This window comes from Chlorocebus sabaeus, chromosome 1 (assembly GCF_047675955.1).
Source record: "Chlorocebus sabaeus isolate Y175 chromosome 1, mChlSab1.0.hap1, whole genome shotgun sequence".
Lineage (NCBI taxonomy): Eukaryota > Metazoa > Chordata > Mammalia > Primates > Cercopithecidae > Chlorocebus > Chlorocebus sabaeus.
In genome coordinates, this window is record NC_132904.1 from 15,643,350 (window position 1) to 15,669,602 (window position 26,253).

The 26,253-nt window shown below is 49.4% G+C and overlaps 1 protein-coding gene across 5 annotated transcripts in view; it reads left to right on the plus strand.

Moving 5' to 3' along the window:
- The first annotated feature begins 5,220 nt into the window (after nt 1-5,220).
- Nucleotides 5,221-26,253, plus strand: part of SLC43A1 (solute carrier family 43 member 1) — a 32,414-nt gene continuing 11,381 nt past the window's right edge. The window contains exons 1-7 of one of the 5 annotated variants that reach the window (XM_037999304.2): nt 5,221-6,700; nt 6,912-7,043; nt 8,017-8,183; nt 21,219-21,396; nt 21,505-21,560; nt 21,693-21,769; nt 24,940-25,032. In XM_037999304.2, coding sequence (XP_037855232.1) covers nt 7,009-7,043; nt 8,017-8,183; nt 21,219-21,396; nt 21,505-21,560; nt 21,693-21,769; nt 24,940-25,032 — 606 coding nt within the window. In that variant the 5' untranslated portion in view covers nt 5,221-6,700; nt 6,912-7,008. The other 4 variants (XM_037999305.2, XM_073016214.1, XM_073016200.1 and 1 more) reach the window with 4 other exon arrangements.

Below are 26,253 nucleotides of genomic sequence, written 5' to 3' on the forward strand. Positions count from 1 at the left end.
CCAGGTTAGAGGGTTGCAGGAGTCCAGGCCTGAGCTGATGGTGATCTGGGCTTGGGGAACAGTAGTGGCTAGAGATGACAAGTCTTTAGGTGGTAGGACCCACAAGCTCGCTGATAGGCTGGATATGGAGAGTGAGGCAGGGAGAAAGCCTGGGATGACTTGAGTTTCATGTCTTAAGCCACTGGGTGGAAGAGGGTGGTGCTTTTATGATACGGGCAACAATGGAGGCAAGGGAAGTTAGGGAGGAGGAAGGTCAGTTTCGGTCATTTGAGATTACTGCATACTCTTTATTGTCTCAGAAGATCCAATGTAATCAGCTTGTTACCTTGCCAGCTGGAACGTCACACCACAGGCCCTGTATCCTATGTGTTTTGTTCACACCATCCCTCTTTTAGCTCTCGGAATGTCTCTGCATCCTCCTGTTGTAAGATTTTTCATTTGCTGTTTACTCCTCTGGAGGGTTGATCAATTCTACTGATTCTGGCATGGAAAATTCTTAGCATAAGCCTCACCCTGAAAGATTCCTCCCTGAGCCCCAGTCTAGATGAAATCCCCTTCTCTAAGCATATGTTCTCATGGCACCATGTCTCTCCTCCTGGTGCTTCCTGTAGATGATGTAACACTTGATTTGTCTGTAACTCTCTCCCCCTGGGCTCTGTGTTCTCTGAGGATAGGGTCTGTGTCTTATTCACCATTGAATCCCTAGTGCCTGACACATGCAAAGGTGGTTGTTGTTGTTGTTGTTGTTTTTAAAATTGAGATATAATTCACACACCATACAATTCACTCTTTTAAAGAATACAATTTAGGCTGGGAGCAGTGGCTCACACCTGTAATCCTAGCACTTTGGGAGGCCAAGGTGGGTGGCGCACTTGAGTCCAGGAGTTCAAAATCAGCCTGGGCAACATAGCAAAACCCCATCTCTACTAAAAATACAAAAATTATCCAGGCCTGGTAGCACATGCCTGTAGTCCCAGGTACTCGGGAGGCTGAGGCAGGAGGATTGCTTGAGCCTAGGAGACGGAGGTTGCAGTGAGCTGAGATCTTGCCACTGCACTCCAGCCTGGGTGACAGAGCGAGACCTTGTCTCCAAAAAAAATAAAATATAATAAAGTATACAGTTCAGCGTGTTGTATATTCACAAAGTTTTACAATGATCACCATTATCTAATTGTACAACATTTTCATCACCCCAAGAAGAAACCCCATACCATTAGCAGTCATTCCACATTTCCCATTATCTCCCCTCTCCAGTCTCTGGCAACCACTAATCTACTTTCTGTCTCTACGGATTTGCCTCTTCTGGGCATTTCATATAAATGCAGTCATACAATATGTGGTCTTTTGTGTCTGGTTTCTTTCACTTAGCATAATGTTATCAAGGTTCATCCATGTTGTAGCATGTATCGGTACTTCCTTTTTATGGCCAAATAATATGACATTGTATGAGTATACCACATTTTGTTTCTCCATTCATCAGTTGATGGACTACTGGGATGTTTGTACTTTTTAGCTCTAATGAATAATACAGCTGTATTATTCTAATGAATAATACACTTGTGTACACATTTTTGTGTTAACAGATATTCTCAATGCTCTTGGGTGAGTGGAATTGCTGGGCTATAGTGGTAACTCTATGTTTAACTATTTGAGGACCTGCCAGACTGTTTTCCGAAATGGCTGCACCATTTTATGTACATTCCTCATGCAGATTTTTTTTTTTTTTCTTTTTTGAGACGGAGTCTTGCTCTGTTGCTCAGGCTAGAGTACAGTGGCACGATCTTGGCTCACTGCAACCTCTGTCTCCTGGGTTCAAGCAATTCTCCTGCCCCAGCCTCCTGAGTAGCTGGGATTACAGGCACCTGCCACCACACCCGGCTAATTTTTTGTAGTTTTAGTAGAGATGGGGTTTCACCATGTTGACCAGGCTGGTCTCAAACTCCTGACCTCAGGTGATCCACCCGCCTTGGCCTCCCAAAGTGCTGGGATTACAGGCATGAGCCACTGCGTCTGGCCCAAAGATTTATAATAACTATTTGTTAGGCTAAATAATTCATTACATACTGAATTGAATTGGATACTTTTATTTTGAGCACTTAACAGACTGGAAGAATGAGGCTCATGAGATGGAGTGATTTGGACAAAATCGCACAAATAATCAGCTGCAGGGCCAGGATTTAGACCCACCCTGTCTCAGTGTTCTTGTCCACTAAGCTGTGAAGCAGCCGCTAGCCAGGAGCCCACATGACAGCAAATGTGATAATGCTGTTATACGTAACCTATGAGTAGTGTCAGGAGAACAGAGTTGAGGAAGGAATTCGTTTTGAGGGCAGGGGAGAAGGTTGATAAATCCTATTGATTCAGATTTGGAAATGTATCTTAGGTCTCTTTCCTCTTCTCTGTTTTTTATTATTTTGTTTATTTATTTAAAGACAAAGTCTTGCTCTGTTGCCCCGGGTGGAGTGCATTGGCATGATCTCAGCTCACTGCAACCTCCGCCCCCCAGGCTCAAGTGATTCTCCCACCTCAGCCTCCTGAGTAGCTGGGATGACAGGCATACACCACCACTCCTGGCTATTTTGTTTGTTTGTTTTGTACTTTTTGTAGAGACAGGGTTTTGCCATATTGCCCAGGCTGGCCTTGAACTCCTCAGCTCAAGAGATCTGCCTGCGTTGGCCTCCCAAAGTGTTGGGATTATAGACTTGAGTCACCATGCCCGACCTATTTTTTATTATTTTAAATGTGAATCATTTTTGCTTGCTTGTTTCTTCTTTTTCTTTGTTTTTTCTTTATTCTAAAAACAAAACAAAACAAAACAGGATCCATGTGCAGAATGTGCAGGTTTGTCACATATGTATACGTGTGCCATGGTGGTTTGCTGCACCTATTGTCCCATCCTCTAAGTTCCCTCCCCTCACCCGCCACCCCCCAATCCTCAACAGGCCCTGGTGTGTGAGGTTCCCCTCTCTGTGTCCATGTATTTTCAATGTTCAGCTCCCACTTATGAGTGAGAACATGAGGTTTTCTATTCCTGTGTTTTTGGTTTTCTGTTCCTGTGTTAGCTTGCTGAGGATGATGGCTTCCAGCTTCATCCATGTACCTGCAAAGAACATGATCTCATTCCTTTTTCCTTTTTTTATTTATTTATTTATTTATTTTGAGACAGAGTTTCGCTCTTTTTGCCCAGGCTGGAGTGCAATGGCACCATCTCTGCTCACCGCAACCTCTGCCTCCCAGATTCAAGCGATTCTCCTGCCTCAGCCTCCTGAGTAGCTGGGATTACAGGCATGTACTGCCACACCCGGATAATTTTGTATTTTTAGTAGAGACGGGGTTTCTCCATGTTGGTAAGGCTGGTCTCCAACTCCTGACCTCAAGTGATCTGCCCGCCTCCACCTCCCAAAGTGCTAAGATTATAGGCATGAACCACCATGCCTGGCATCATTCCTTTTTATGGCTGCAAAATGTGAACTATTATGGTGGTCTCCTACTGCTTTAAGGTTTCTGTCCTTTCCAGTATATCCTCCATTAATTAAACACAAAAACCTGATGATAACTCTCGCCTTCATTAAAAACAAACAAAACCGGCCGGGCGCGGTGGCTCACACCTGTAATCCCAGCACTTTGGGAGACCAAGACGGGCGGATCACAAGGTCAGAAGATCGAGACCATCCTGGCTAACCCGGTGAAACCCCGTCTCTACTAAAAAATACAAAAAACTAGCCGGGTGAAGTGGCGGGCGCCTGCAGTCCCAGCTACTCGGGAGGCTGAGGCAGGAGAATGGCGTAAACCCAGGAGGCGGAGCTTGCAGTGAGCTGAGATCCGGCCACTGCACTCCAGCCTGGGCGACAGAGCAAGACTCCATCTCAGAAAAAAAAAAAAAAAAAAAAAAGAATAGAAAAAAAAAATCAGCCCGGGGGTGATTCGTGCCTGTAATCCCAGTTACTTGGGAGGCTGAGGCATGAGAATTGCTTGAACCTTGGAGGCAGACGTTGCAGTGAGCTGAGATTGTGCCACTGTACTCCAAACTGGGCAACAGAGCTGGAATCTGTCAAAAAAAAAAAAAAAAAAAAAGAAATGAAGGAAATCTGTCATTCCCACAAGAAGGGATAGCAGGTATAAAGACTGGGAGGTGTGAAACCAGCTGGCTGACTCTTCATTGCACATATGCTGAGTGCCCCTTAGGTGCGGGTGCTGTTCTGGGTGCTGGGATACACAGCAGTGAATGAACACACCAAATGAGGCCTGTGTCCTCATGCAGCAGGCAGTCCAACCCCATGGAAACGTGGGATGGGATGAGGAAGAGCAAGTGTTCCAGCCATGGGGGTCCATGGACCACTAGAGTCTCATGGAAAGGGTCCATGAAAATCTTGAAATGTGAATGTCAATGAGTGTGTGTGTTCATGTTCACACAAGCATTTTTGTCGAGAGTAGATCAATAACATCTTTATTCTTTTTCTGTTTGTTTGTTTTAAGACAGGGTCTCTGTCACCCAGGCTCAAGTGCAGTAGCGAGATTTTGGCTTACTGCAGCCTCGACCTGCTGGGCTCAGGGATCATCCTACCTCAGCCTCCCCAGTAGCTGAGACTACAGGCACATGCCACCATGCTCAGCTAAATTTTTTGTAGAAATAGGGGTCTCACTATGTTGACCAGGTGGGTCTTGAACTCCTGGGCTCAAGTGATCCTCCTGCCTCAGCCTCCCAAAATGCTGGGATTACAGGCATGAGCCACTGCCACCGCGCCCACTGTCTTTTGTATTCTCAAAGGGATCCATGACCCTCCTAGCTTAGAAAGTTGACTCTAGGGCCCCCTGTGCAGAGCTGAGGAGTTTGACCTTGATCTGGAAGTTCTGGGAGGCAGTACTGCATTTTAAGAAGTTAAACCGTCAGAGCCTGACGTGTGCTGTGGCCAGCGAGAACTCCTTGTGCCTTTCCCACCGCTAAGCCTTTGCTCTTGCTGTTCTCCTTCTGGGAGGGGCCGTGCTTAAATGCCAGGCCGACCTGACTCTGCATCCTACCTCTAACCTTGCTCCAGCTGCAAGCCTACAGTTTTCTCCCTCTGTGAAAAGCTATGAGGTTCAAGTGAGACCATGATGTCTTCAGGAATTAATAACAATATTTTTATTTTGGAAAATGCCCTGTCTATGGTAGCCATTAGTTCCTCTCTTGGCTTGGTGGCTCATCTGTTCAGGGGTTCCCTTTTATCAGAGGCCTTCTTGGAGCTTTCTGCAGTCACTCTTGTTTTGTTTTTGAGACAGAGTCTCACTCTGTCAGCCAGGCTGGAGTGCAGTGGCATGATCTTGGCTCACTGCAGCCTCCATCTCTCCAGGTCTAGTGATCCTCCCACCTCAGCCTGCTGGGTAGCTGAGACTGCAGGTGCGCGCCACCATGCCTGGCTATTTTTTTTTCTTTTTTGTAGAGATGGGATTTCACCATGTTGTCCAGGTTGGTCTGGAACTCCTGAGCTCAAGCGATCCTCCTGCCTTGGCCTCCCAAAGTGCTGAAATTACAGGCATGAGCCACCACACTTGGTCACCACTATCACTCTTTTTTAATTTTAATTTTAATTTTAAGTTCTGGGGTACATGTGCAGAATGTGCAGGCTTGTTACATAGGTAAATGTGTGCCATGGTGGTTTATTGCATCTATCAATCCATCACCTAGGTATTAAGCCCAGCATGCATTAGCAGCACTCTTAACACACAATTAAACTCACATGTAATGAGATTACTTCTCATTACTCCACACCATAGTAGTCTATTTTACAGATGAAGAAACTGAGGCTCAGGGAGGCTGAGAGATTTACCTGGAGTCAATCAATTATTGATCTGGAAGCGTCCGATCACCGGGTCTTCTGAAATAATGACAGCAGCAACAATTAACATTATGTTTACTATGCCAAATGCTATGCTCAGCATTTTACCTGCATCACAATCCTGATTCCTTTGGGCAGTTAGATAGGTTCCGTTTTAACCGAATTTAGGGAGGAGGAAGCTGAGGCTCAGAGAGGTAACTTGCCCTAGGTACCCGGGGTAGTCAGTTGAAAAGTCAAGACTCAGACCTCGATCTGACTAACTCCAAAGAAACCCGTGCCATTCTGCCTCTCGGAAAACACTGCTCCCAGCTGCACAGTTCAAAACCCCACCCAAGCCGGCCCTGAATCGCTGTCAGTCGGCTTCAGCCGAATCGCACTTTGTTTTGAACAACGATACAGAGGGCGCTGCCTGACGTCAGTCTGGGGGCTTGGGGGAGAAGATGGGGGTCCAGGGTGGAAGTGTAGGTGCTGGGGCTGTGCCAGAGGGAGAGTGTCCGGGACCAGCGGGCGAGTCACGTGCGCGTGAAACTCGACCTAAGGGGAGGGGAAGGGAAGGGAGCCCCCGCCCCCACCTCGGGGCGCAGCTCTGGACGCGTGTAAATACAACTATCAACTCCGCAGATCCACTTCTTCCAAGCCCGGCTTCGCAGACCTCTGGCCCCCGGCGGGTTCCCAGTTCCCCCGCTTCTTCCGAGGGGACAGCGGAGGCGAGGCCACCGGGCTGTCAGGCTGAAGCTCCGTGGCAGCCGGGTCCCGCACGCAGAGAAGACCCCAGCGCGGGCGCGGCTCCGGGCTGGGCCAGCGGGACTCCGGACGCGCCGCGAAAGCGTTGCGCTCCCCGAGCCGTCCGCTGCTGCTGGCTGCTCATTTGCCGGTGACCGGAGGTGAGCAGCGTGGGCAGGGAGGGGCGGGCGTAGGGTCTCCGTCTGTGCGTCCGCTGAAAGACACCCAGGCCGGCCCCCGCCGACACTGCCAGGCTCCCCAAGGAAAGCCCGTTACTTGTTCCCGTGGTCCCGCGGCACAGTGTCCAGTCTTGCCAAGCAGGTCCTTCCCTTTTCTTTTCTCTGACTCCTCCGACTCTTCTTTTCCTCCCAGGCCCCCGCTCGCTGCACTTCCTCTGCTTAGAGCTGCGCGTTTGCCAGAGTTCCAGCGGACCTCCAGGAGCGCTTGAACCCAAAGCCCCATTTCACAGATGAGAATACCGAGACCCCCTGGAAGAAGTGACTGGTGCTTCCTCCCCTCGCTCTGGATCTTTCTTGCCCTTCTCCTCTCCGCTTTCCTCGGTCTCACCCCGGTTGTAGCTCCCCGCCCCCGCGCCGCCCGCGTTCCCTATCCTCCCGCCGAGGCTGCAGCGGCCGTGGCGGGGGGAGCTGGGGCTCCTTCCCTCCCTCTGGTAAACACACCCGCCCGCCAGCCCATCCGCCACCGCTGCCCTTATAAAGTCGGCAGCCGCCAGACTTCCTGCCGAAGTCCGAGCCCCCTCCCAGGGCTGGAGGGGGCAGGTGGGTTCCGAGGTGCAAAGCCTGGTGCCCCGCGCCCTGCGGAGTGAGTGAGGGGCGCGCAGGGGAGGAGGGGACTGGGGAGAACCCGTCCTGGGTCTCCCTCCACGTGGCAGCTGTTGGCTTGGCCGGAGAGGCTCTAGGGTCGTGGGTCGCCTGATACGGAAAGGGAGAGAGCTTGTTGTCGCCCGGCCCCAGAGGGGAGGAGAGGTCTTGGAGGGGCAACTGGAAGATGGGGTCGTAGGGTAGCCTGGAACTTGCCCTTCTTCCTGCAACTTCTAGGGGTCTTTCCTGGCGCGAGAATCCGGACATGGGCCAGCGGTGCTTCAGAGCGAGCTCTGCCTCTTGCTGTCCTCTGGGGGCTTGGGCAAATGCGGTCTTGCTCCCCAGCAGCCCGGCCCTGCGCGCCCTGGCCTGGGTGGGAGAACCCGGCAGCCTGCCAGGAAGCTGCGGCGCGCAGACAGGACCTTCCTTGTTTCCGATAGTGGCCCAGCGGGAGCCTCGTGCCGCGTGCACCCCTGGCACTGCTAGTGTGCGCGGAGCCAGCTCCGTGGCACCGGCTGGGAAACCCAGGGCTCTATGGGGCCCCCATGAGGGGCTCCTCGAGGGCTGGCCCGAGAGGTCTCGGGTGCCACCATGATGCAGGACCCCTCCCTGGGGCCACTGGGGGGCCCTTCACCCAGCGCTCTGTTTCTGTGCAGGCTCGCGGCCAGCATGGCCCCCACGCTGCAACAGGCGTACCGGAGGCGCTGGTGGATGGCCTGTACGGCTGTGCTGGAGAACCTCTTCTTCTCTGCTGTGCTCCTGGGCTGGGGCTCCCTGCTGATCATGCTGAAGAACGAGGGCTTCTATTCCAGCATGTGCCCAGGTATGCCTGAAAATGGGCTGGGTGGGCTCTGGGGAGGGATGGCAAAGGGATAGGTGGAAGCCAGAGAAGGTTAGGTGGCCAGGTGGGCCAGGTTAGGTGCAGAAAGCAGGGTCTGCAGTTGGACAGCCTCACTTCTCGACCTCTTCAAACTTCAGGGGAAGAATTGGGTGGCACTCTGCCCACTCTATCTCATTTATCCAATCCAGTGGTCACTGAATGCCAGGTGTCCTGCTGGGCATCCAGACCCTGGGACTAATAGGCAGAGTCCTAAGCCTCTGACAGCCCCAGGCCTAGAGCTCTTTGAAGGAGAACTGCTGGGAGAGGAATTTCTTAATAAGCCTATCATAAGACAAGGGAGAACTGCACAAAGTGGAGTATGAATGTAAAGGACCCCACATTCTTCCCTTTTCAGGACCTGGGAGTTCCCAGGTTTTCACATTACTCCTTTGGACAAAGTTACATAGCCTTATTTCCTCTAGGAGGGCATTGTAGTGGGGGCTCTGGTTTCCACTTCAATCACCTTGTGTGAGTGGCCGGGAACCTGGGAGTGGGAATTCTGACACTCTTTGGGAGCAGTAACTACAGCCATAGGCTGTCTGCAGCTGCCTTGGGGCAGGGAGTTACCCCTGCTGGTGTCTGGGACTTGTCTCTGATGGGTGTCTTCCTATTCTGGGAAGGAGAGAGCTGTGCTGACAAGCTCTGCCTAAGGAGCTGGGTGGAAATGGAATTTGGCTCTCTTCTCTTTTTATCCCCTTTCCACAACCTCCGTGTTATGGAGTAAGCTTGGAAGGAAGGTTAACTTGGATTTGAATCCCAGCTTCCATCACTTTTATCAGTTGGTGACTTTGGTGAGTTCCTTAAACACTGAGCTTCGGTTGCCTGGTCTTCAGAATGGGGATAATAATATCGATTCCATGGGAGTGCTGTGAAAGTCCACAGTGCTTAATAAATGTTAGTGTCCTTCTGGCTGCTCCTTGCTGCTCAGCACCTGATGTGACTATGGGAGAAAACCGATTCCTTGAGGGGTGGAGATGGGGAGGCCTTGATCACTGCTCTGAACAGCTGCTGCTCCACCGCATGATCTACCCCATCCAGCCATGGTTATCTATAAAGATGCAACAGGTGGCACCGAGAGATGGCGACTCTCCCATGCCTCCTGGCCTCAATTATGGGGTGATAGGGGCTGGAGGAGGTGGGGTTGGCAGCCAGGCTGGGATGGCTGGGTGGGTCGGGAAGAAGAGGCCTGAGATGAAATGATACACATACCAGGGTGGCTGCAAGAACCAAGTGGAGGGCTATTAGGGACCCACATGACATCTAAGTCCCCTGTGAGTTTATCCTGGATATAGGAGAGACCCTGCCTGCCCTTGACACCTGCCACTGCCTCCCATGTTACTTCTTTTGTTTTCTTTTTTGAGACAAAGTCTCACTCTGTCACCCAGGCTGGAGTGCATTGGCATGATCTTGGTTCACTGCAACCTTCTCCTCCTGGGTTCAAGCGAGCTCGTCTGGCTAATTTTTGTATTTTTAGTAGAGATGGGCCTTCACCATGTTGTCCTGGCTGGTCTCGACCTCCTGACCTCAAGTGACCCACCCAGCTCAGCTTCCCACAGTGCTGGGATTCTAGACATGAGCCACCATACTTGGCCTACCCCATTGTGTAACTTCTTCCTGCCTTCTCCACCTGGTGCTGGTGGTGTTTCTTTAAAATCAACTTTCTTGAAGATTACATCATACATCTGACAAATTTATATGCCTCAGTACGCACCACATAGTATTTAGAACCCCCCCAAAACTCCTGCTTCTCTTTTGAGGGCTCATCCCTCCACCTGCACTTTTAAATATGTAAGATATGTAAAACAGCTTTATTAAGATATAATTTCCATGCCTTACAAGTCACCCATTTCAAATATATAATTAACGGTTTTAGTGTGTTCAAAATAGTGCAACCATCACCACAGAGTCCATTTCAGAACAGTTTCTTTATCCCCAAAAGTAACTCTATACGAATTAGCAGTACTGACTCCTCTCACCCCCACCTCCACCCCCCAAAGCACTAGGCAACCACTCATCTATTTCCTGTCATAGCTTTGCCTGTGATAAAAGTTCGATTTACCTATTCTGAACATTTCATTTAAATGGAATCTTGTAATATGTAGCCTTTTGTGATTGGCTTTTTTCACTTGGCATAATGTTTTCAAGGTTCATCCTTGTAGCGTGTATCAGGACTTCTTTTTATTGCTCAATAATACTACTCCATTGTATGGATCAACCAGCATTCTATTGTCAGTTGATGGACATTTGGGTTGTTTTCACGTTTTGGCTATTATGAATAATGGTCTGGCTGGGTGTGGTGGCTTATCTGTAATCCATGCTCATTTCAAGGCCAAGGCAGGAGGATCACTTGAGGCCAGGAGTTTGAATCTGCAGAGAGCTATGATTGCGCCACTACACTCCAGCCTGGGCCACAGAGTGAGACCCAAATGTTCTTCTGGATTTTTTTTTTGAGACAGGGTCTCACTCTGTGACCCAGGCTGGAGTGCAGCGGCGCAATCACAATTCACTGCAACTTCAACCTCCTGGGCTCAAATGATCCTCCCACCTCAGCCTCCAGAAGAGTTGGGACTACAGGCCCACATCACCACATCCAGCTAATTTTTAAATTTGTTTTGTAGAGACTGGGTCATGCTATGTTGCCCAGACTGGTCTCGAACTCCTGGGCTCAAGTGATCCTCCCTCCTGAGCCTCCCAAAGTGTTGGGATTATAGGCTTGAGCCACCACACCTGGCCCTTGTACAAGTTTTTAATGTCAACATATTCTTTCATTTTTCTTAGGTATTGCTGGTCAGTTGTAAAGGTAACTATGTTTAACATTTTGAGGAGCTGCCAAATTGTTTTTCAAAGTGGCTACACTATTTCACATTCTTAAAAATAAATTTTTTTTTCTGAGATGGAGTTTCTCTCTTGTTGCCCAGGCTGGAGTGCAATGGCACTGTCTCAGCTCATGGCAACCTCCGCCTCCTGGGTTCAAGTGATTCTCCTGCCTCAGCCTCCTGAGTAGCTGGAATTACAGGCGCCCGCCACCATGCCCGGCTAATTTTTATATTTTTAGTAGAGACGGGGTTTCACCATGTTGTCCAGGCTGGTCTCGAAATCCTGACCTCAGGTGATCCACCCCACCTCGGCCTCCCAAAGTGCTGGGATTACAGACGTGAGCCACTGGGCCCGGCCTCCCTTAAAATTTTTTAAATTTAATTTTAATTTTTTTATTTTTAATTTTCATATATGTATTTTTAAGACTAGCCAAGTGAAGCAGTGGGAGTGGAGAAGGAACTGGTTTTGATCGATTAGGTGTAAACACCACTGCAGTGGGACCAGCCTATTTTACATTCCTATTAGCAGTGATGTGTGTTCCACTTTCTTTGTAGCCTGAACAATATGTGTCGTTGCCCATTTTTTTGTATTTTTTATTTTTATTTTTTGAGACAGAGTCTCACTCTGTTGCCCAGGCTGGAATGCAATGGCACGATCTCAGTTCACTGCAACCTCTCTGCCTCCCGGGTTCAAGCAATTCTCTGGTCTCAGCCTCCTGAGTAGATGGGATTACAGGCGTCCACCACCATGCCTGGCTAATTTTTTGTATTTTCAGTAGAGATGGGGTTTCGCCATGTTAGCCAGGCTGGTTTTGAACTCCTGACTTCAAGTGATTTGCCCACCTCAGCCTCCCAAAGTGCTAGGATTACAGGTGTGAGCCACCGCGCCCGGCCTGCCCATCTTTTTTTTTTTTTTTTTATCATAGCCATCCTAGTGGATGTAAAGGTTTTTTTTGTGATTTTGATTTGTGTTTCCCTGCTGACCAACGATGTTGAGCATCTTTTCATGTGCTTATTGGCTTTTGGTATATCTTTGGAGAAAGGTCTATTCAGATCCTTTGCCCACTTTAAAATTAGGTTATCTTTCTATTACTGAGATGTAAGAGTTCTTTATATTCTAGATATAAGTCTCCTATATATGATTCGCAAAATTTTTTCTCCCATTGCTGGGTTGTCTTTCAGTTTCTTTTGGTGTCCTTTAGTGCACAACAGTTTTTAACATTGAAGTCCGATTTCCTATTTTTCTCTTTTGCCACTTGTGTTTTGGTGTCATGTTTAAGGAACTATTGCCTAATCTCAGGTCACAAAGATTTACACCTGTGTTTTCTTTCTTTCTTTTTTTTTTTGAGACGGAGTCTTGCTCTGTCATCCAGGCTGGAGTGCAGTGGCACGATCTCGGCTCACTGCAAGCTCCACCTCCTGGGTTCACGCCATTCTCCTGCCTCAGCCGCCCGAGTAGCTGGGACTACAGGCGCCCGCTCCCACGCCCGGCTAGTTTTTTATATTTTTAGTAGAGACGGGGTTTCACCATGTTAGCCAGGATGGTCTCGATCTCCTGACCTTGTGATCCGCCTGTCTCAGCCTCCCAAAGTACTGGGATTACAGACGTGAGCCACCGCGCCCAGCCTGTGTTTTCTTTCTTTCTTTTGTTTTTTTTTGAGACGGAATCTCGCTCTGTCGCCCAGGCTGGAGTGTAGTGGCATAATCTTGCCTCACTGCAGCCTCTGCCTCCTGTATTCAAGCAATTCTCCTGCCTCAGCCTCCTGAGTAGCTGAGACTACTCAGGCGCCCATCACCACGCCCGGCTAATTTTTGTATTTTTAGTAGAGACAGGGTTTCACCATATTGACCAGGATGGTCTCAATCTCCTGACCTCGTGATCCACCTGCCTTGGCCTCCCAAAGTGCTGGGATTACAGTGAGCCACCACACCCGGCCTGTGTTTTCGTAGAGTTTGGTAGTTTTAACTATTGTAGTTAGATCCTTGATCCATTTTGAGTTGATTTTGTATATAGTGTGAGATATCCACCGGGTGTTGTAAATTGCCCAGAAGTGGGTATGCTTCCAAATCTGGCTGTTAGGGATTACTAGAGGTGACCACAGTGAATTCCTTTCTTTTTCTCAGAATTAATTTCTTTTCTTTTCTTTTCTCTTTTGATAGAGTCTCTGTCACCCAGGCTGGAGTGCAATGGCTTCATCTTGGCTCAGTGCAACTTCTGCTGCTGGGTTCAAGCAGTTCTCCTGCCTCAGACTCCTGAGTAGCTGGTATTACAGGCATGTACCACCATGCTTGGCTAATTTTTGTATTTTTAGTAAAGACGCAGTTTCACCTGTTGGCCAGGCTTTTCTGAAACTCCCGGCCTCAAGTGATCCATCCGCCTCTACCTCCCAAAGTGCTGGGATTACAGGTGGGAGCCACTGTGCCCAGTCCTTTTCTCAGAATTTATTTGTTTTTTTGTTTTGTTTTCTTTTTGAGATGTGGTCTCACTCTGTCAGCCAGGCAGGAGTGCAGTGGTGCGATCATTGCTACAGCCTCGAACTTCTGTACTCATGTGATCTTCCCACCTCAGCCTCCTGAGTAGCTAGGATTACAGGCGTGTGCTTCCACACCTGGCTAATTGTTTTAATTTTCCAGGACTTATTTGTCCATTCTTGCAAAGTAGGGTACAACATGCCTATCTCTACCTACCTCTCTTCCCTTCAAGGGACCCTAGCCTAAATCCTTGAGGCTGTCGGGCTGACTGTGGGTGCTATTCCCTGATTGGCCTCAGTCATGCTGCATGATCAAAAGTGTCTGCTTTCTGCTTCTTGGAACTTTATTCACTTTGGGTGTCAGTCTTCCTCTATAGTGTCCCAAGAACATAGACCAGGAATCTGTGTTGCCATAGTGTGTGGAAAGAGGCAGGCTTCTGACTCCGCTATGTGCTCTTGGGTGATTGAAGCCAGTTACTTAATTTTCTTTCTCTTTCTTTCTTTCTTTTCTTATCTCACTCTGTTGCCCAGGCTGGAGTGTAGTGGTGCGATCTCACCCCACTGCAACCTCCGCCTCCCAGGTTCAAGCGATTCTCCTGCCTCAGACTCCCGAGTAGCTGGAACTGCAGGTGCATACCACCACGCCTGGCTAATTTTCGTAATTTTAGTAGAAATGGTGTTTCACCATATTGGTCAGGCTGGTCTCGACCTCCTGACCTCAGGTGATCCATCTGCCTCGACCTCCTAAAGTGCTGGGATTATAGGCATGAGCCACCGCACCGGCACTTAATTTTCTTAATACCTCAATTACCCCATATGGTAAAATGGGGCCAATAATCCCTACCTTATAGCACTGTTGTGAAAATGAAATGATAGGAAGCAGATAACATTTCAGACTACGGATGGGATTGTTACTACGTTCTGGACCTGGCTTTACTGTTATTTGCATATGACCTTATCTTCTCTGGATCTCCATTCTTTCCAAGTCTATAAAACAAACTGGACAATTGTCAACCTTTCTCCCAAAGAACAGTGATGTAAGGATCAAATGATGTCATTTAACAAAAATATAAAGAGTTCAACAAATGAGGAACTCATTATTATTATTACAATTATTATTATTTTAGAGATGGGGTCTTGTTCTCTTACCCAGGCTGGAGTCCAGTGGTACAAACACGGCTTAGTGCATCTTCGGCTTCCTGGATACAAGTGATCCTTAGGTCTCATCCCCCTAAGTGGCTGGGACCACAGGCATGTGCCACCATGCACGGCTAATTTTTTATTTTTTATTTTTATTTTTTGAGACAGTCTTGCTTTGTCACCCAGGCTGGAGTGCAGCAGCGCAATCACTGCTCACTATAACCTCTGCCTCTCAGTTTCAAGTGATTCTCCTGCCTCAACCTCCCGAGTAGCTGGGATTACAGGCCTGTGTCACCACGCCTGGCTAATTTTTTTGTATTTTTGGTAGAGATGGGATTTCATCATGTTGCCCAGGCTGGTCTTGAACTCCTGGCCTCAAGTGATCCACCTGTCTTGGCCTCCTAAAGTGCTGGGATTATAGGCATGAGCCTCTGCGCCCAGCCTCGGCTAATTCTTTATTATTTTTTTTTGTAGAGACAGGTTCTCACTATGTTGTCAGGGCTGGTCTTAAGCTCCTGGGCTCAAGTGATCTTCTCACCTCAGCCTCCCAAAGTGCTGGGATTACAGATGTGAGGCACTGTGCGTGGCCTGGAACTCACTGAAGCATTCACTAGTATCGGCTTTGGGGTTACCTGGTCGCATCCTCTGACCTACCTATAAGGGTATTACAGCTAACAGAGCCTCTGTTTCTGAGAATTTAGGCAGAGGCAGTTCAATTTATCACAAACTATATCCAGCATAAGTGCCCAAATAAAACAATTGCTAAAGTTCTTTAGGCATTTACTATTTGTTAGTTAGATATTTAGTACTCACTACAAATCTGTGATACAGATATTTTTATTATTAACCCCATTTTATAGAAGAGAAACCTGAAGCTCAGAGATGCTAAGTAACTTGTGCAAGGTCACACAGCTAGTAAATAAAGGGTGGAGTAAAGATTCAGTTTCACACTGGACTCCAGAACTTTTCTACTGGGACTCATGGGAATAGTGTGGATGTCCCCGACCTCCAATGGTCCAGGGCTGTCCTGGGGGAATCCAGCCATAGACAAGAGACCAGCGAGAGCCCAATCCTAAGATTTTTTTGTTGTCGTTTGTTTGTTTTTGAGACATGGTCTCACTCGGTCACCAGGCTGGAGTGCAGTGGCATGATCAATGCTCACTGCAACCTTGACCTCCCAGGCTCAAGCAATCCTCCCACCTCAGCCTCCTGAGTAGCTTGGACTATAGGTGCACACCACCACACCTGGCTAATTTTTAAATTTATTTGATTAATTACTTATTATTATTTTTTGAGACAGGGTATCACTTTGTCACCCAAGCTGGAGTGCAGTGGTGTGGTCTCAGCTCATTGTGGCCTTCACCTCCCAGGTTCAAGTGATCCTCCCACCTCAGCCTATGGAGTAGCAGGGACTACAGGTGTGCACCACTATGCTCAGCTAATGTTTTTATTTTTTGTATAGATGGGGTCTCACTATGCTGCCAGGGTTAGTCTCAAACTCTTGGACTCAAGTGATCCTCCTGTCTCGGCCTCCCAAAGTGCTGGGATTGTAGGCATGAACCACCACACCCAACCCCTAAGGTGTTTTTGCTGAATGCGACCATGTCTGAGGCAGGAAAGGGAAGCATCATGGGGTTAGGAAAGGAACGGTAAGCAGGGAGACAAAGAAAATGGGATCATTTTGTGAGTGTTGGCTGTGCGTGTATGTGTGACAGTTCTCAGAGCCAGCCTCTCAGGTGGTTGAGACCACTGTCCCCATTTCCCAGATGAGATAATGGAGCCTCAGAGAGTTTCTGCAGCACAGCTAGTGGAATTAGAATTTGAACCCAGCTCTTCCAGACTCCAGATGCTTCACAACCATCCCATTTTCCATTGTTTCCTAGACCTAGTCATTTGCAGTTTACCTTCATGATTTTACCATTTCTATGTGCCATAGCTACTGTTATTTACTAATAATTCCTTTTGAATCAGTCTACTTAAAAAAAATAGCTTCATTCTAAAGTGTAATATTCTTGGAATATTGAGTTAGCTGTTACCCACCCCCACAAGTTATACATATACATATATGTTTCTCATACATATATATGTACATATATACATCGTTTTTTATTTTATTTTGTTATTTTATTTTTTATGTTATTTTATTTATTTTATGTTATTTTGTTATTTTATTTTATTTTCTTTGTTAGTTAGTTTTTTTAGATGGAGTCTCTCTCTGTAGCCCAGGCTGGAGTACAGTGGTGTGATCTCAGCTCACTGGAACCTCTGCCTCGCAGGTTCAAGTGATTCTCCTGCCTCAGCCTCTGGAGTAGCTGGGATTACAAGCACCCACCATCACACCTGGCTAATTTTTATATTTTTAGTAGAGACGGTTTCACCATGTTGGCCAGGTGGGTCTTGAACTCCTGATCTCAAGTGATCCACTTGCCTTGGCTTCCCAAAGTGCTGGGATTACAGGTGTGAGCCACTGCGCCTGGCCAATGTATGTTTTAAATAAACATTCAAATAACAATTAACTATGAAACCTCAAAAACTGCTCCATGTTACTTCCTGAACCCATCTTGAGTGCCTACATGCTGTGCATACCACATATTAGGAAACACTGCTTTCCCTGGCTTCGAATCCCATCCTTTTTTTTTTTTTTTTTTTTTTTTTTTGAGACGGAGTCTCGCTCTGTCGCCCAGGCTGGAGTGCAGTGGCGCAATCTCGGCTCACTGCAAGCTCTGCCTCCCGGGTTCACGCCATTCTCCTGCCTCAGCCTCCCGAGTAGCTGGGACTACAGGCGCCCGCCACTGCGCCCGGCTATCGAATCCCATCCTATGCTTTGCTTTATTTGTCTGTAAATGTTGGGGTGGGGGGTTGATGCCAAAGATCTTTTGTTTTTTTTTTTGAGATGGAGGTCTCACTCTGTCACCCAGGCTGGAGTGCAGCGGTGTGATCTCAGCTGATTGTAAGCTCCGCCTCCCGGGTTTACACCATTCTCCTGCCTCAGGCTCCCGAGTAGCTGGGACTACAGGTGCCCGCCGCCACGTCCAGCTAATTTTTTTTTTTGTATTTTTTTAGTAGAGGTAGGGTTTCACCGTGTTAGCCAGGATGGTCTCGATCTCCTGACCTTGTGATCCGCCCGCCTCGGCCTCCCAAAGTGCTGGGATTACAGGCGTGAGCCACCGCGCCCGGCCCCGCCGAAGACCTTTTCTGTTGTCATTAACATGGACACAACTCTAAGAGGTCTTGGCATCTTGGGCTGGCTCCCCTCTTAGTTCAGAATCTGGATTTTATCCAACTACTCAGAGTGATCAAGCCTTATGAATGAACTCATTGGTGAAACTCATAAAAGGCTGATCCATAAAACAGGAATGAATGTATGAATTGACACTAAGTCATTAGCAGTTCATGGGACTGGATTCTCCTTTAGTGGAAGAGCACATGTCCTTTCTGGCACTGACACGTGCTTGAGAAACTTACTAAGCAAACTGGCCCATGTAACACAGAGGCCCTTTGGTGCAGTGGAAAACTGTTGACTTTGGAGATTATCTTGAGTTTGAATCTGAGCCTGCCTGTTAAAAGCTGGGTAACTGAATTGCTTTGCATCTTGGATCTTTTACCATTTATAAAATGGGGACCATTGTACTCACCTTTTAGGGTTGTTGCAAGGTTTAAATGGGATTCTCTATAGAAAATACTAGCACAAAGTAGGTGTGAATTTGCATGCTAGTGGGATTGTTTGTGAGGGAAATTGTCATTTGATTATCAAACACTTAGGAGCAGGAACAGTGTCTAATTCAGGGACTGCAAATGGAAATGCCAGTTGGGGCCAGGCATTTGCTAATAATTGGGTAAAGCAGGGCAGGTGTAGGACAGCAAATGTATGAGAATTAAAAGAGAGGTGAGGACGTGTATGACCTTGAGAAGGCAAGCCCTGGCAAAAAGGATGGCCTCCACTCAGCTACAGTCATGCCCAGATCTTCTGACTTTTTAAAGAGAAGCCAAAAATCTGGATTTTTATGTGATAACTCCTGAATTTAAACTGGCACCCAATTATAATTTACAACACTATAAGGATGGATCAACATTGCCAACCAAGCAAAACATGAGTGGGGGCCATTTCTTGTCACCGGTGTGCAGCTTCTGGTCTAAATCATTTTTGCATTTCTTCTTGCTTTACACATTGTCCCAACACAGTACTGGTGTATAGTAAATATCTAGTAAGTGGGTATAGAATGAATAAACCAATGCAGATAAACCTGTAGAGAGGCCAGGCACAGTTGCTCATGTCTCTAATCCCAGCACTTTGGGAGGCCCAGGCAGGCAGATCACTTGGGCCCCGGAGTTCGAGACCAGCCTGGACAACATGTCGAAACCCCGTCTCTGGAAAAAATACAAAAACTAGCCAGATGTGGTGGCATGCACCTGTAGACACACCTACTCAGGAGGCTGAGGTGGGGGTATCACTTGAGCTCGGGAGGTCAAGGCTACAGTGAGCTTGGAAGTCAAAGGTGCAGTGAGCTGTAATTGCACCATTGCACTCCAGTCTGGGTGACAGAGTGAGACTCTGTCTCAAAAAAAAAAAAACAACACTGTAGAGAAATGAACAGTGATCACAAAGATCACTAAATTATAGGGCTAGCCTGATACCCAAAGGCTGTGTGGTCCAACCCCCTAAGTGCTTCCTGGAGGTGTCTGAGCACTTTCCCCACCTCCTTGGCAGCTGGTACTAAAGAAGACTCTTTGTTGCCCAGGACAGTTCCTTCCCTGGTTGGTCAGCACTCAGGATCTGCCAGGCCTTTGTGTTCTTCCTTATGTTAACACACAGATCCCTTTACCCTTACTCTTCTGCCGCCTGCACACCCTTTGGATACGTAAAGTCGGGTTGTTTTCACCACTGAGGGCAGATGTTCTCTACCACCCCCTAGTATCCAGGCATTATCACATCCCCTTTTCCCCTTGTTGATTTTTTTGTTTGTTTTCTTTTTCTTTCTTTCTTTCTTTTTTTTTTTTTTGAGACAAGGCCTTGCTCTGTCACCCAGGCTGGAGTGCAATGGTGTGATCATGGCTCATTGCAGCCTTGACCTCCCGGGCTCAAGCAATCCTCCCACCTCAGCCTCCCGGGTAGCTGGAACTACAGACATGCATCACCATGCTCGGCTAATTTTTAAAATATGTTTTGTAAAGACAAGGTTTCCCAGTGTTGCTCAGGCTGGTCTTGAACTCCTGGGCTCAAGAGATGCACCCACCTTGGCCTCCCAAAGTCCTGGGATTACAGGTGTGAGCTGCTGCACCTGGCCTGGTTTGTTCTTTTAGCAGCACCTGTCACCCTAGAGCTGAGAACTTCCTGTCTCATGCAGTGTGGATGCCCAGCTCCTAGAGTACGTGCTTACCACATGACCCACCAGGAGGGTCAGCTACCCCTTCGTCAGATCCTTCAGGAGCACTTTCTCTGGACCAGGCACTATGCAAAGCTCTTTGTTTACTGTCTCCAGTTGAATCCTCCTAAGCAGGTCATGGGTTAGGCATTCTTTGGTCCAGTTTACAGACAAGGAGGAAGTTACTTGGTCAAGGGGCACAGCTAGTAAGGCTGGTGGTGGGAATTCAGACCCTGGTCTGTCTGCCTGCCCCAGGTGTACCCAGAGTTTGCCCTTGGCAATGCTGCCAAGTGACAAATTGGAGGCCTAGGGGCAGCCACCTCATGACTCACTGAGCACTGAGTAAAGCGAAGCAACCCTTTATCTCCTATCACTAGCTTTTCTCCTTAACTTGTCACAACTCCGAGTTGGCGGTTTACCATTAAGGACAAGTCCTCCAGGTGGACTTTTAAAGGGGACTGGAGGGCAGTGACTGGTCCTCATTCTGTACCTCAGCTTCATCACCTGGGGAATGGGATACTGTATTAACTGACTCATGGGGCTGTTATGTTTAGAACAGTGCCTGGAACACAGTTAAGTGCTCAGTAAGTATTAGTAATTATTTTTCAGACTATCCTTTATCGGCAAAGCGTCCTCTAAGTTTTAGTGAATTCTTTCTAAATGTCTTTTATTTTTTTTTATTTAGAGATGGGGTTTTACCGTGTTGTCCAGGCTGGTCTCAAACTTGTAGGCTCAAGCGATCTGCCTGTCTCAGCCTCCCAGAGTGGTGGGATTACAGGCATTCACTATCGCGCCTGGCCATTTTAATGAATTCTTGTTATAGCCATTAGAGCACCACTCACTGCCTTTGCCTTTGCCTCTAGATATGGGGGCACTTCTTGTTGGGGGTCCACAACCCCCTTAGCTTGGACACTGAGTGCATATTACAACTTGGTAAATACTTGTATGTCCAGTATTTCATTTGAGCTAGTTGAAGCCTCAGGCCGTGTGTGTGCAAGACTCTCCCAGGGTCAGGTACTAACTGCTGCCATTTCTGGAGCAGCCCCGTCAGAGGAGATGTGACTCTAGGGTACCCCTAAAGGCACCTGGCATGGGATTTGAAAGCAGGTCCTCTGACTGCAGGCTGCTGTCTCCTGTGCCCAGCTGTTCCTGTTGTCATGTGCTGAGCCCTCCCTTTCCCCTCCTCAGCTGAGAACAGCACCAACAGCACCCAGGATGAGCAGCGCAGGTGGCCGGGCTGTGACCGGCAGGACGAGATGCTCAACCTGGGCTTCACCATCGGTTCCTTTGTGCTCAGTGCCACCACCCTGCCACTGGGGATCCTCATGGACCGCTTTGGCCCCCGACCCGTGCGGCTGGTTGGCAGGTGAGGTGGCTGGGCTATGGGGAACTGGAGGACAGAGACCATGCTGCAGGGGAAGGGGAGGGGAGGTGCTCACAGGCCAACCCCTTGCCCTTCCCTGTGTCTCCACAGTGCCTGCTTCGCTGCGTCCTGCACCCTCATGGCCCTGGCCTCCCGGGACGTGGAAGGTGAGCTGTCTGTCCTCTTGTGGCTCCACAAGAACAGAATGGGTGGGATGAAGGTGGATGTTCACCCCAGCTCCTGCCCTTGGCTTCCCGCAGCTCCCCAAATGCCCTCATCTGCCGCTTTCCCCTTTCCAGTTCTGTCTCCGTTGATATTCCTGGCACTGTCCCTGAATGGCTTTGGTGGCATCTGCCTAACGTTCACTTCACTCACGGTGAGTGTTACAGGCCTGGCCTGGCCGCAGAATTCTCCCGAGTGGGGTGAGGGCAGAGTGAGTGGGCTGGGGGAGGGGCCTGTGGACGCAGATCACTAGATCAAGTGCGTGTGTGGAGAAACTGCAGAGTGGCTGCAAAGGGCAGGTGTGAGGCTGTGCGTGTGTGGATGAGGCTGTGCGTGTGTGGATGAGGCTGTGCGTGTGTGGATGAGGCTGTGTGTGTGGATGAGGCTGTGCGTGTGTGGATGAGGCTGTGCGTGTGTGGATGAGGCTGTGTGTGTGGATGAGGCTGTGCGTGTGTGGATGAGGCTGTGTGTGTGGATGAGGCTGTGCGTGTGTGGATGAGGCTGTGTGTGTGGATGAGGCTGTGCGTGTGTGGATGAGGCTGTGCGTGTGTGGATGAGGCTGTGTGTGTGTATGGATGAGGCTGTGTGTCAGGCTGTATGTTAATGTGTGTGTTTGTGTGTACAGAGCCCATGAATGTCTACGGAGCTCTGTTCTAGGTCCTGGATTACAGCACTGTCAGGACTGACCACATCATCCTCCCCGCTGGAGGTTACCTTTCGGGGATGAGGGGCACAGACAACCGAATAAACAAGTAAACTAATAAATTATGTCAGTAGTCATAGCTGCTGGGAAGAAAATAAAACTGGGTAACATGATCGTGAGGGGAAGGGAGCAGCTTGAGACAGCGTGTGCACGCTTGCCATGCCGTGGGAGAGTGGGTGTGTGACCCTGTCCCTGTAAAAGCCATGAGTTGGTAGGTGTGTTTGTGAGTGTACCAGGTTGAACCATATGAAACTGTCGACACTTCATCGTGCACGTGGCTTGACCTATTATTACATATGGTGAGTTGTATATGTGTGGTGTTCTAAGTGTGTTTATTTATGTGAGTATGTACACGCGTTAAAGGCTTAGGAGTGTCGGGAGGGTGGAGGGGAAGGTTCCCTGCCGGGCTGGCTCGGACTGTTTCTCTCTGAGAAGGGCTGCCTGACTGGGTGGTTTTGGCTGAATTTCACCTCGCCCCAGCAGCCGCCTTTAATTCCAACCGGGAGCATTTCACAACTCTCAAGGAAGGAAGCTGATCCCTTTCTCCCCGCCCCTCAGCGCAGCCCCTTCTCCCTGCTGTGCAACTTGGCCCAGGGCCCTAAATCCCTTCTCTCCGGGGCTTGGCCTCAGACCCTCCGTGGCTGCCCGGTGGGGCTTGACCAGCGGCTCCTCCCCGCTATATCCCCGCCTCCTGTAACCTCCAGCCAATGGCAGGGTCCGGCGCCGGCGCCGCCCCTCAGCCTCTCCCCGCTCCCTCCGGCCGGCCCCGCCCCTTGGGCCGCTGCGCTTGGCCTAGACTTGGACCGGCACGTCCGGTGCTGTGTCCTGCGGGCCCAGCTGCTGTTGCCACGCGCGCTGCAAGGCCGCCAGCCCGGGGTTATCCGGCCGGCCTCGCTCTACCCACGGTACCGGGCGGAGACAGCGTTTGTGGCCCCTTGGAGGGGAGAGGGCCCTGCCCTCTCCAGGCCTGGCACCCTTCCCTGGCGTCCTTGGCAGCGGTGCCTCACAGATGCAGGGTGCAGGAAAACCTCTACCTGAGTGGGTAAAGGTTTTTCCTGAGCCAGCCACTTCGGTGGGAGGGGGAAGGAGAATTTAGTTATCTTCTGTGTTTAAACACTGTTTTTGGTTTGTTTGTTTGTTTTTTTGAGACGCACTCTTGCTGTGTCGCCCAGGCTTGAGTTCTGTGGCGCGATCTCGGCTCACTGCAACCTCCGCCTCCCAGGTTCAAGCAATTCTCCTGCCTCAGCCTCCCGAGTAGCTGGGACTACAGGCGTACACCGCCACGCCTGGCTAATTTTTTTGTATTTTAGTAGAGACGGGGTTTCACTGTGTTGCTCAGGCTGGTTGAGAACTCCTGAGCTCAGGTAATCCACCTGCCTCGGCCTCCCAAAGTGCTGGGATTACAGACGTGAGCTCCCGTGCCCGGCCTAAACGCCTTCTTTACCAGAGCTATTGAGGCCTCCCTTCAGAGTCTCAGTTTCCCTCTCTGTGGAGAGGGTTTGGGCTTTGTACGGATCCTAAGGTCCTTCTCAGCTGTGGAATCTAGTGACTCGGGGAGGATGGTGGGGCCAGAGGAGGGTGGGTGGGAAGGGCATCCTGACTTTGCCTTCCCCTGCCCTGAGGGCTTGGCTGAGGCAGGTGAGCGGAACACATGATCAATTAAATTCTCTCCTGGTGGGATTCTGACCCTGCTGTGCGTCAGAGCCACCTCCTCTGGAGACTTGGTCTGCCCTGCCTCCGTTCCCTCCCTTATTTCCACCCTCACCTCCCAGGACGTGATTTGTCCTGATTAAGCAGAAACTGGGCTGGGATGCCAACCGAGAGGGTTAAGAGGCACCGCCTATTACCCGGACACAGCCATGGTCACAGCCTTGGGTTAGGGCTGGGACAGTCTAACAATGGGGAGAAAGCCATTAATGTGCTCTCTGAACTTGAGTACACTTTTCCTCCCTGGGTGTCAATTTTCTCATCTAAAATGGGTTGGATAAGATCACTGTTTCTTTCTTTTATTTTCTTTTTTTTTTGGTGGGTGGGGACATAGTGTCCCTGTGTCACCCAGGCTAGAGGGCAGTGGAGAGATCTCAGCTCACTGCAACCTCCACCTCCCAGGTTCAAGCGATTCTCCTGCCTTAGCCTCCCGAGTAGCTGGGATTACAGGCGCCTGCCACCATGCCCAGCTAATTTTTGTATTTTTGGTAGAGATGAGGTTTCACCATGTTGTCCAGGCTGATCTTGAACTCCTGACCTCAGGCTTCCCGCCAGCTTCCCAAAGTGCTGGGATTACACGCGTGAGCCACTGCGCCCAGCCCAGATCAGTGTTTCTTAAGCACCTATTCCATGCGTTGTTCAGAGGTGTTACGTAACAAACTTGGGAAATCTGGGATTAAACAAAATTAACAAAATATCTCTCTGAGGGGTGTCTGGGAGCCTTTTTGAAGCTAAAGTGCACTGTGAGTGTGTAGGCAGGGGGCAGAGTACAGTTTCCCACATTGATTTTTCTGTTTGTTTTGCCTTGGGGCTTTGCTGCTGCGTCTCCCGGGGCTGTTGTATGGAGCAGGGCTGGGAACGCTGGGCGAGGGTCAGGGTGTCCCCACCTCATGGGTGCTGCTTTCCCCCCTCAGTTGCCCAACATGTTTGGGAACCTGCGCTCCACGTTAATGGCCCTCATGATTGGCTCTTATGCTTCTTCTGCCATCACATTCCCAGGAATCAAGGTATGGAGCTGCTTGGGGGGCCAGTGAGGGCACCTGGGTTTTCTTTTTGTCTTGACACAAGAACTGGGTGGGGCTGAGTGAGCAGCAGCTAGTGCTGACCCACGGTCTGACTTCTGCGCTCTCCTTTCTGTGTCATCATCCCAGTGCAGGCCTTCCCCGTCTCTCCTGGGCCAAGGCAAGCTTTCTCAGCTGGTCTCCCTGCCTCTGATTCTTTTTCTCTGTAATCTGTCACTCACATGACTTCCAGAAGGATCCCAGATGGGGAACTGGCTCACACACTGCTGAAAAACCTTCAGTGGTTTAGCTTCACCTACAGAATCAAGTCTAGCCCCTTCACACGCATTCAAGGTCCCTGACTTGCTGGCTTTATTCAGCCTTTGGGGCCACATTTTTCCACACCTTCCAGAGAGGCTGGGTGGTTTGGTCCAAGGTCACAAAGTGAGTTTATGCTAGGCTGGATCCTGGACAGGTCAACCTGGTGTACCTGGAAGCCAGGAGACCAAAGTTTTAGCTCAGTGCAAATGGGGGCCCCTATTTCCTCTGTCAAATATCAAAGCACCCTTTGACTGAACCATGCCATGCTCCTTAACCTCCATTGTGGGCAGTACCAAACTGCATACCGTTTTGCACTTTACAAAGAGTACCAAAGAAGGTACTTCTGCTCAGCGTCTCCAAAGGAGTTTGAGAGAGCGCATGGGTGGGGGGCCATCAGTTGTTCTGGTGGGCAGGCATGGAGGGTGGGCAGTTCTCCATTCTTTTCAACTGAAGTAGTGTTTGAGGAGCCAGATCTTACCTCCACACATTTGGGTGTGTGGCCCTTTGAAGCTCTGTCCTGCCCCTAGAGAGGAAGAGTTCCCAAGGTCCAAGACTGCAGAGAAAAAGGTTTGAGCAGGAGCCTAAGGGGAGAGCAGACATTAGTCATCCTGTTCACATGGCATGGGGAGGACAAGAAGACAGAGGGTCTTCTCTGTGCACCAGCTTCTTCCATAAGAGGGGCTGACGCATTTGCACAGAATCTCATTCAAATGAGAACTTACCTGCCCTGGGGTTGAGAGCCCTTAGGCAGAGCACTTGCACCTCCCTCTCCCCGACCCACAGTGGCTGCACTGGGAGCACCTGGGAAAGGTGAGATAAGGCTGAGCATGAGCAGTCTGGGTTTGCCTTTTCCCCCGGGGAACGTGCCAGGAAGGGGCAGGATAAACACAGTTAGGCCCGGTAAAC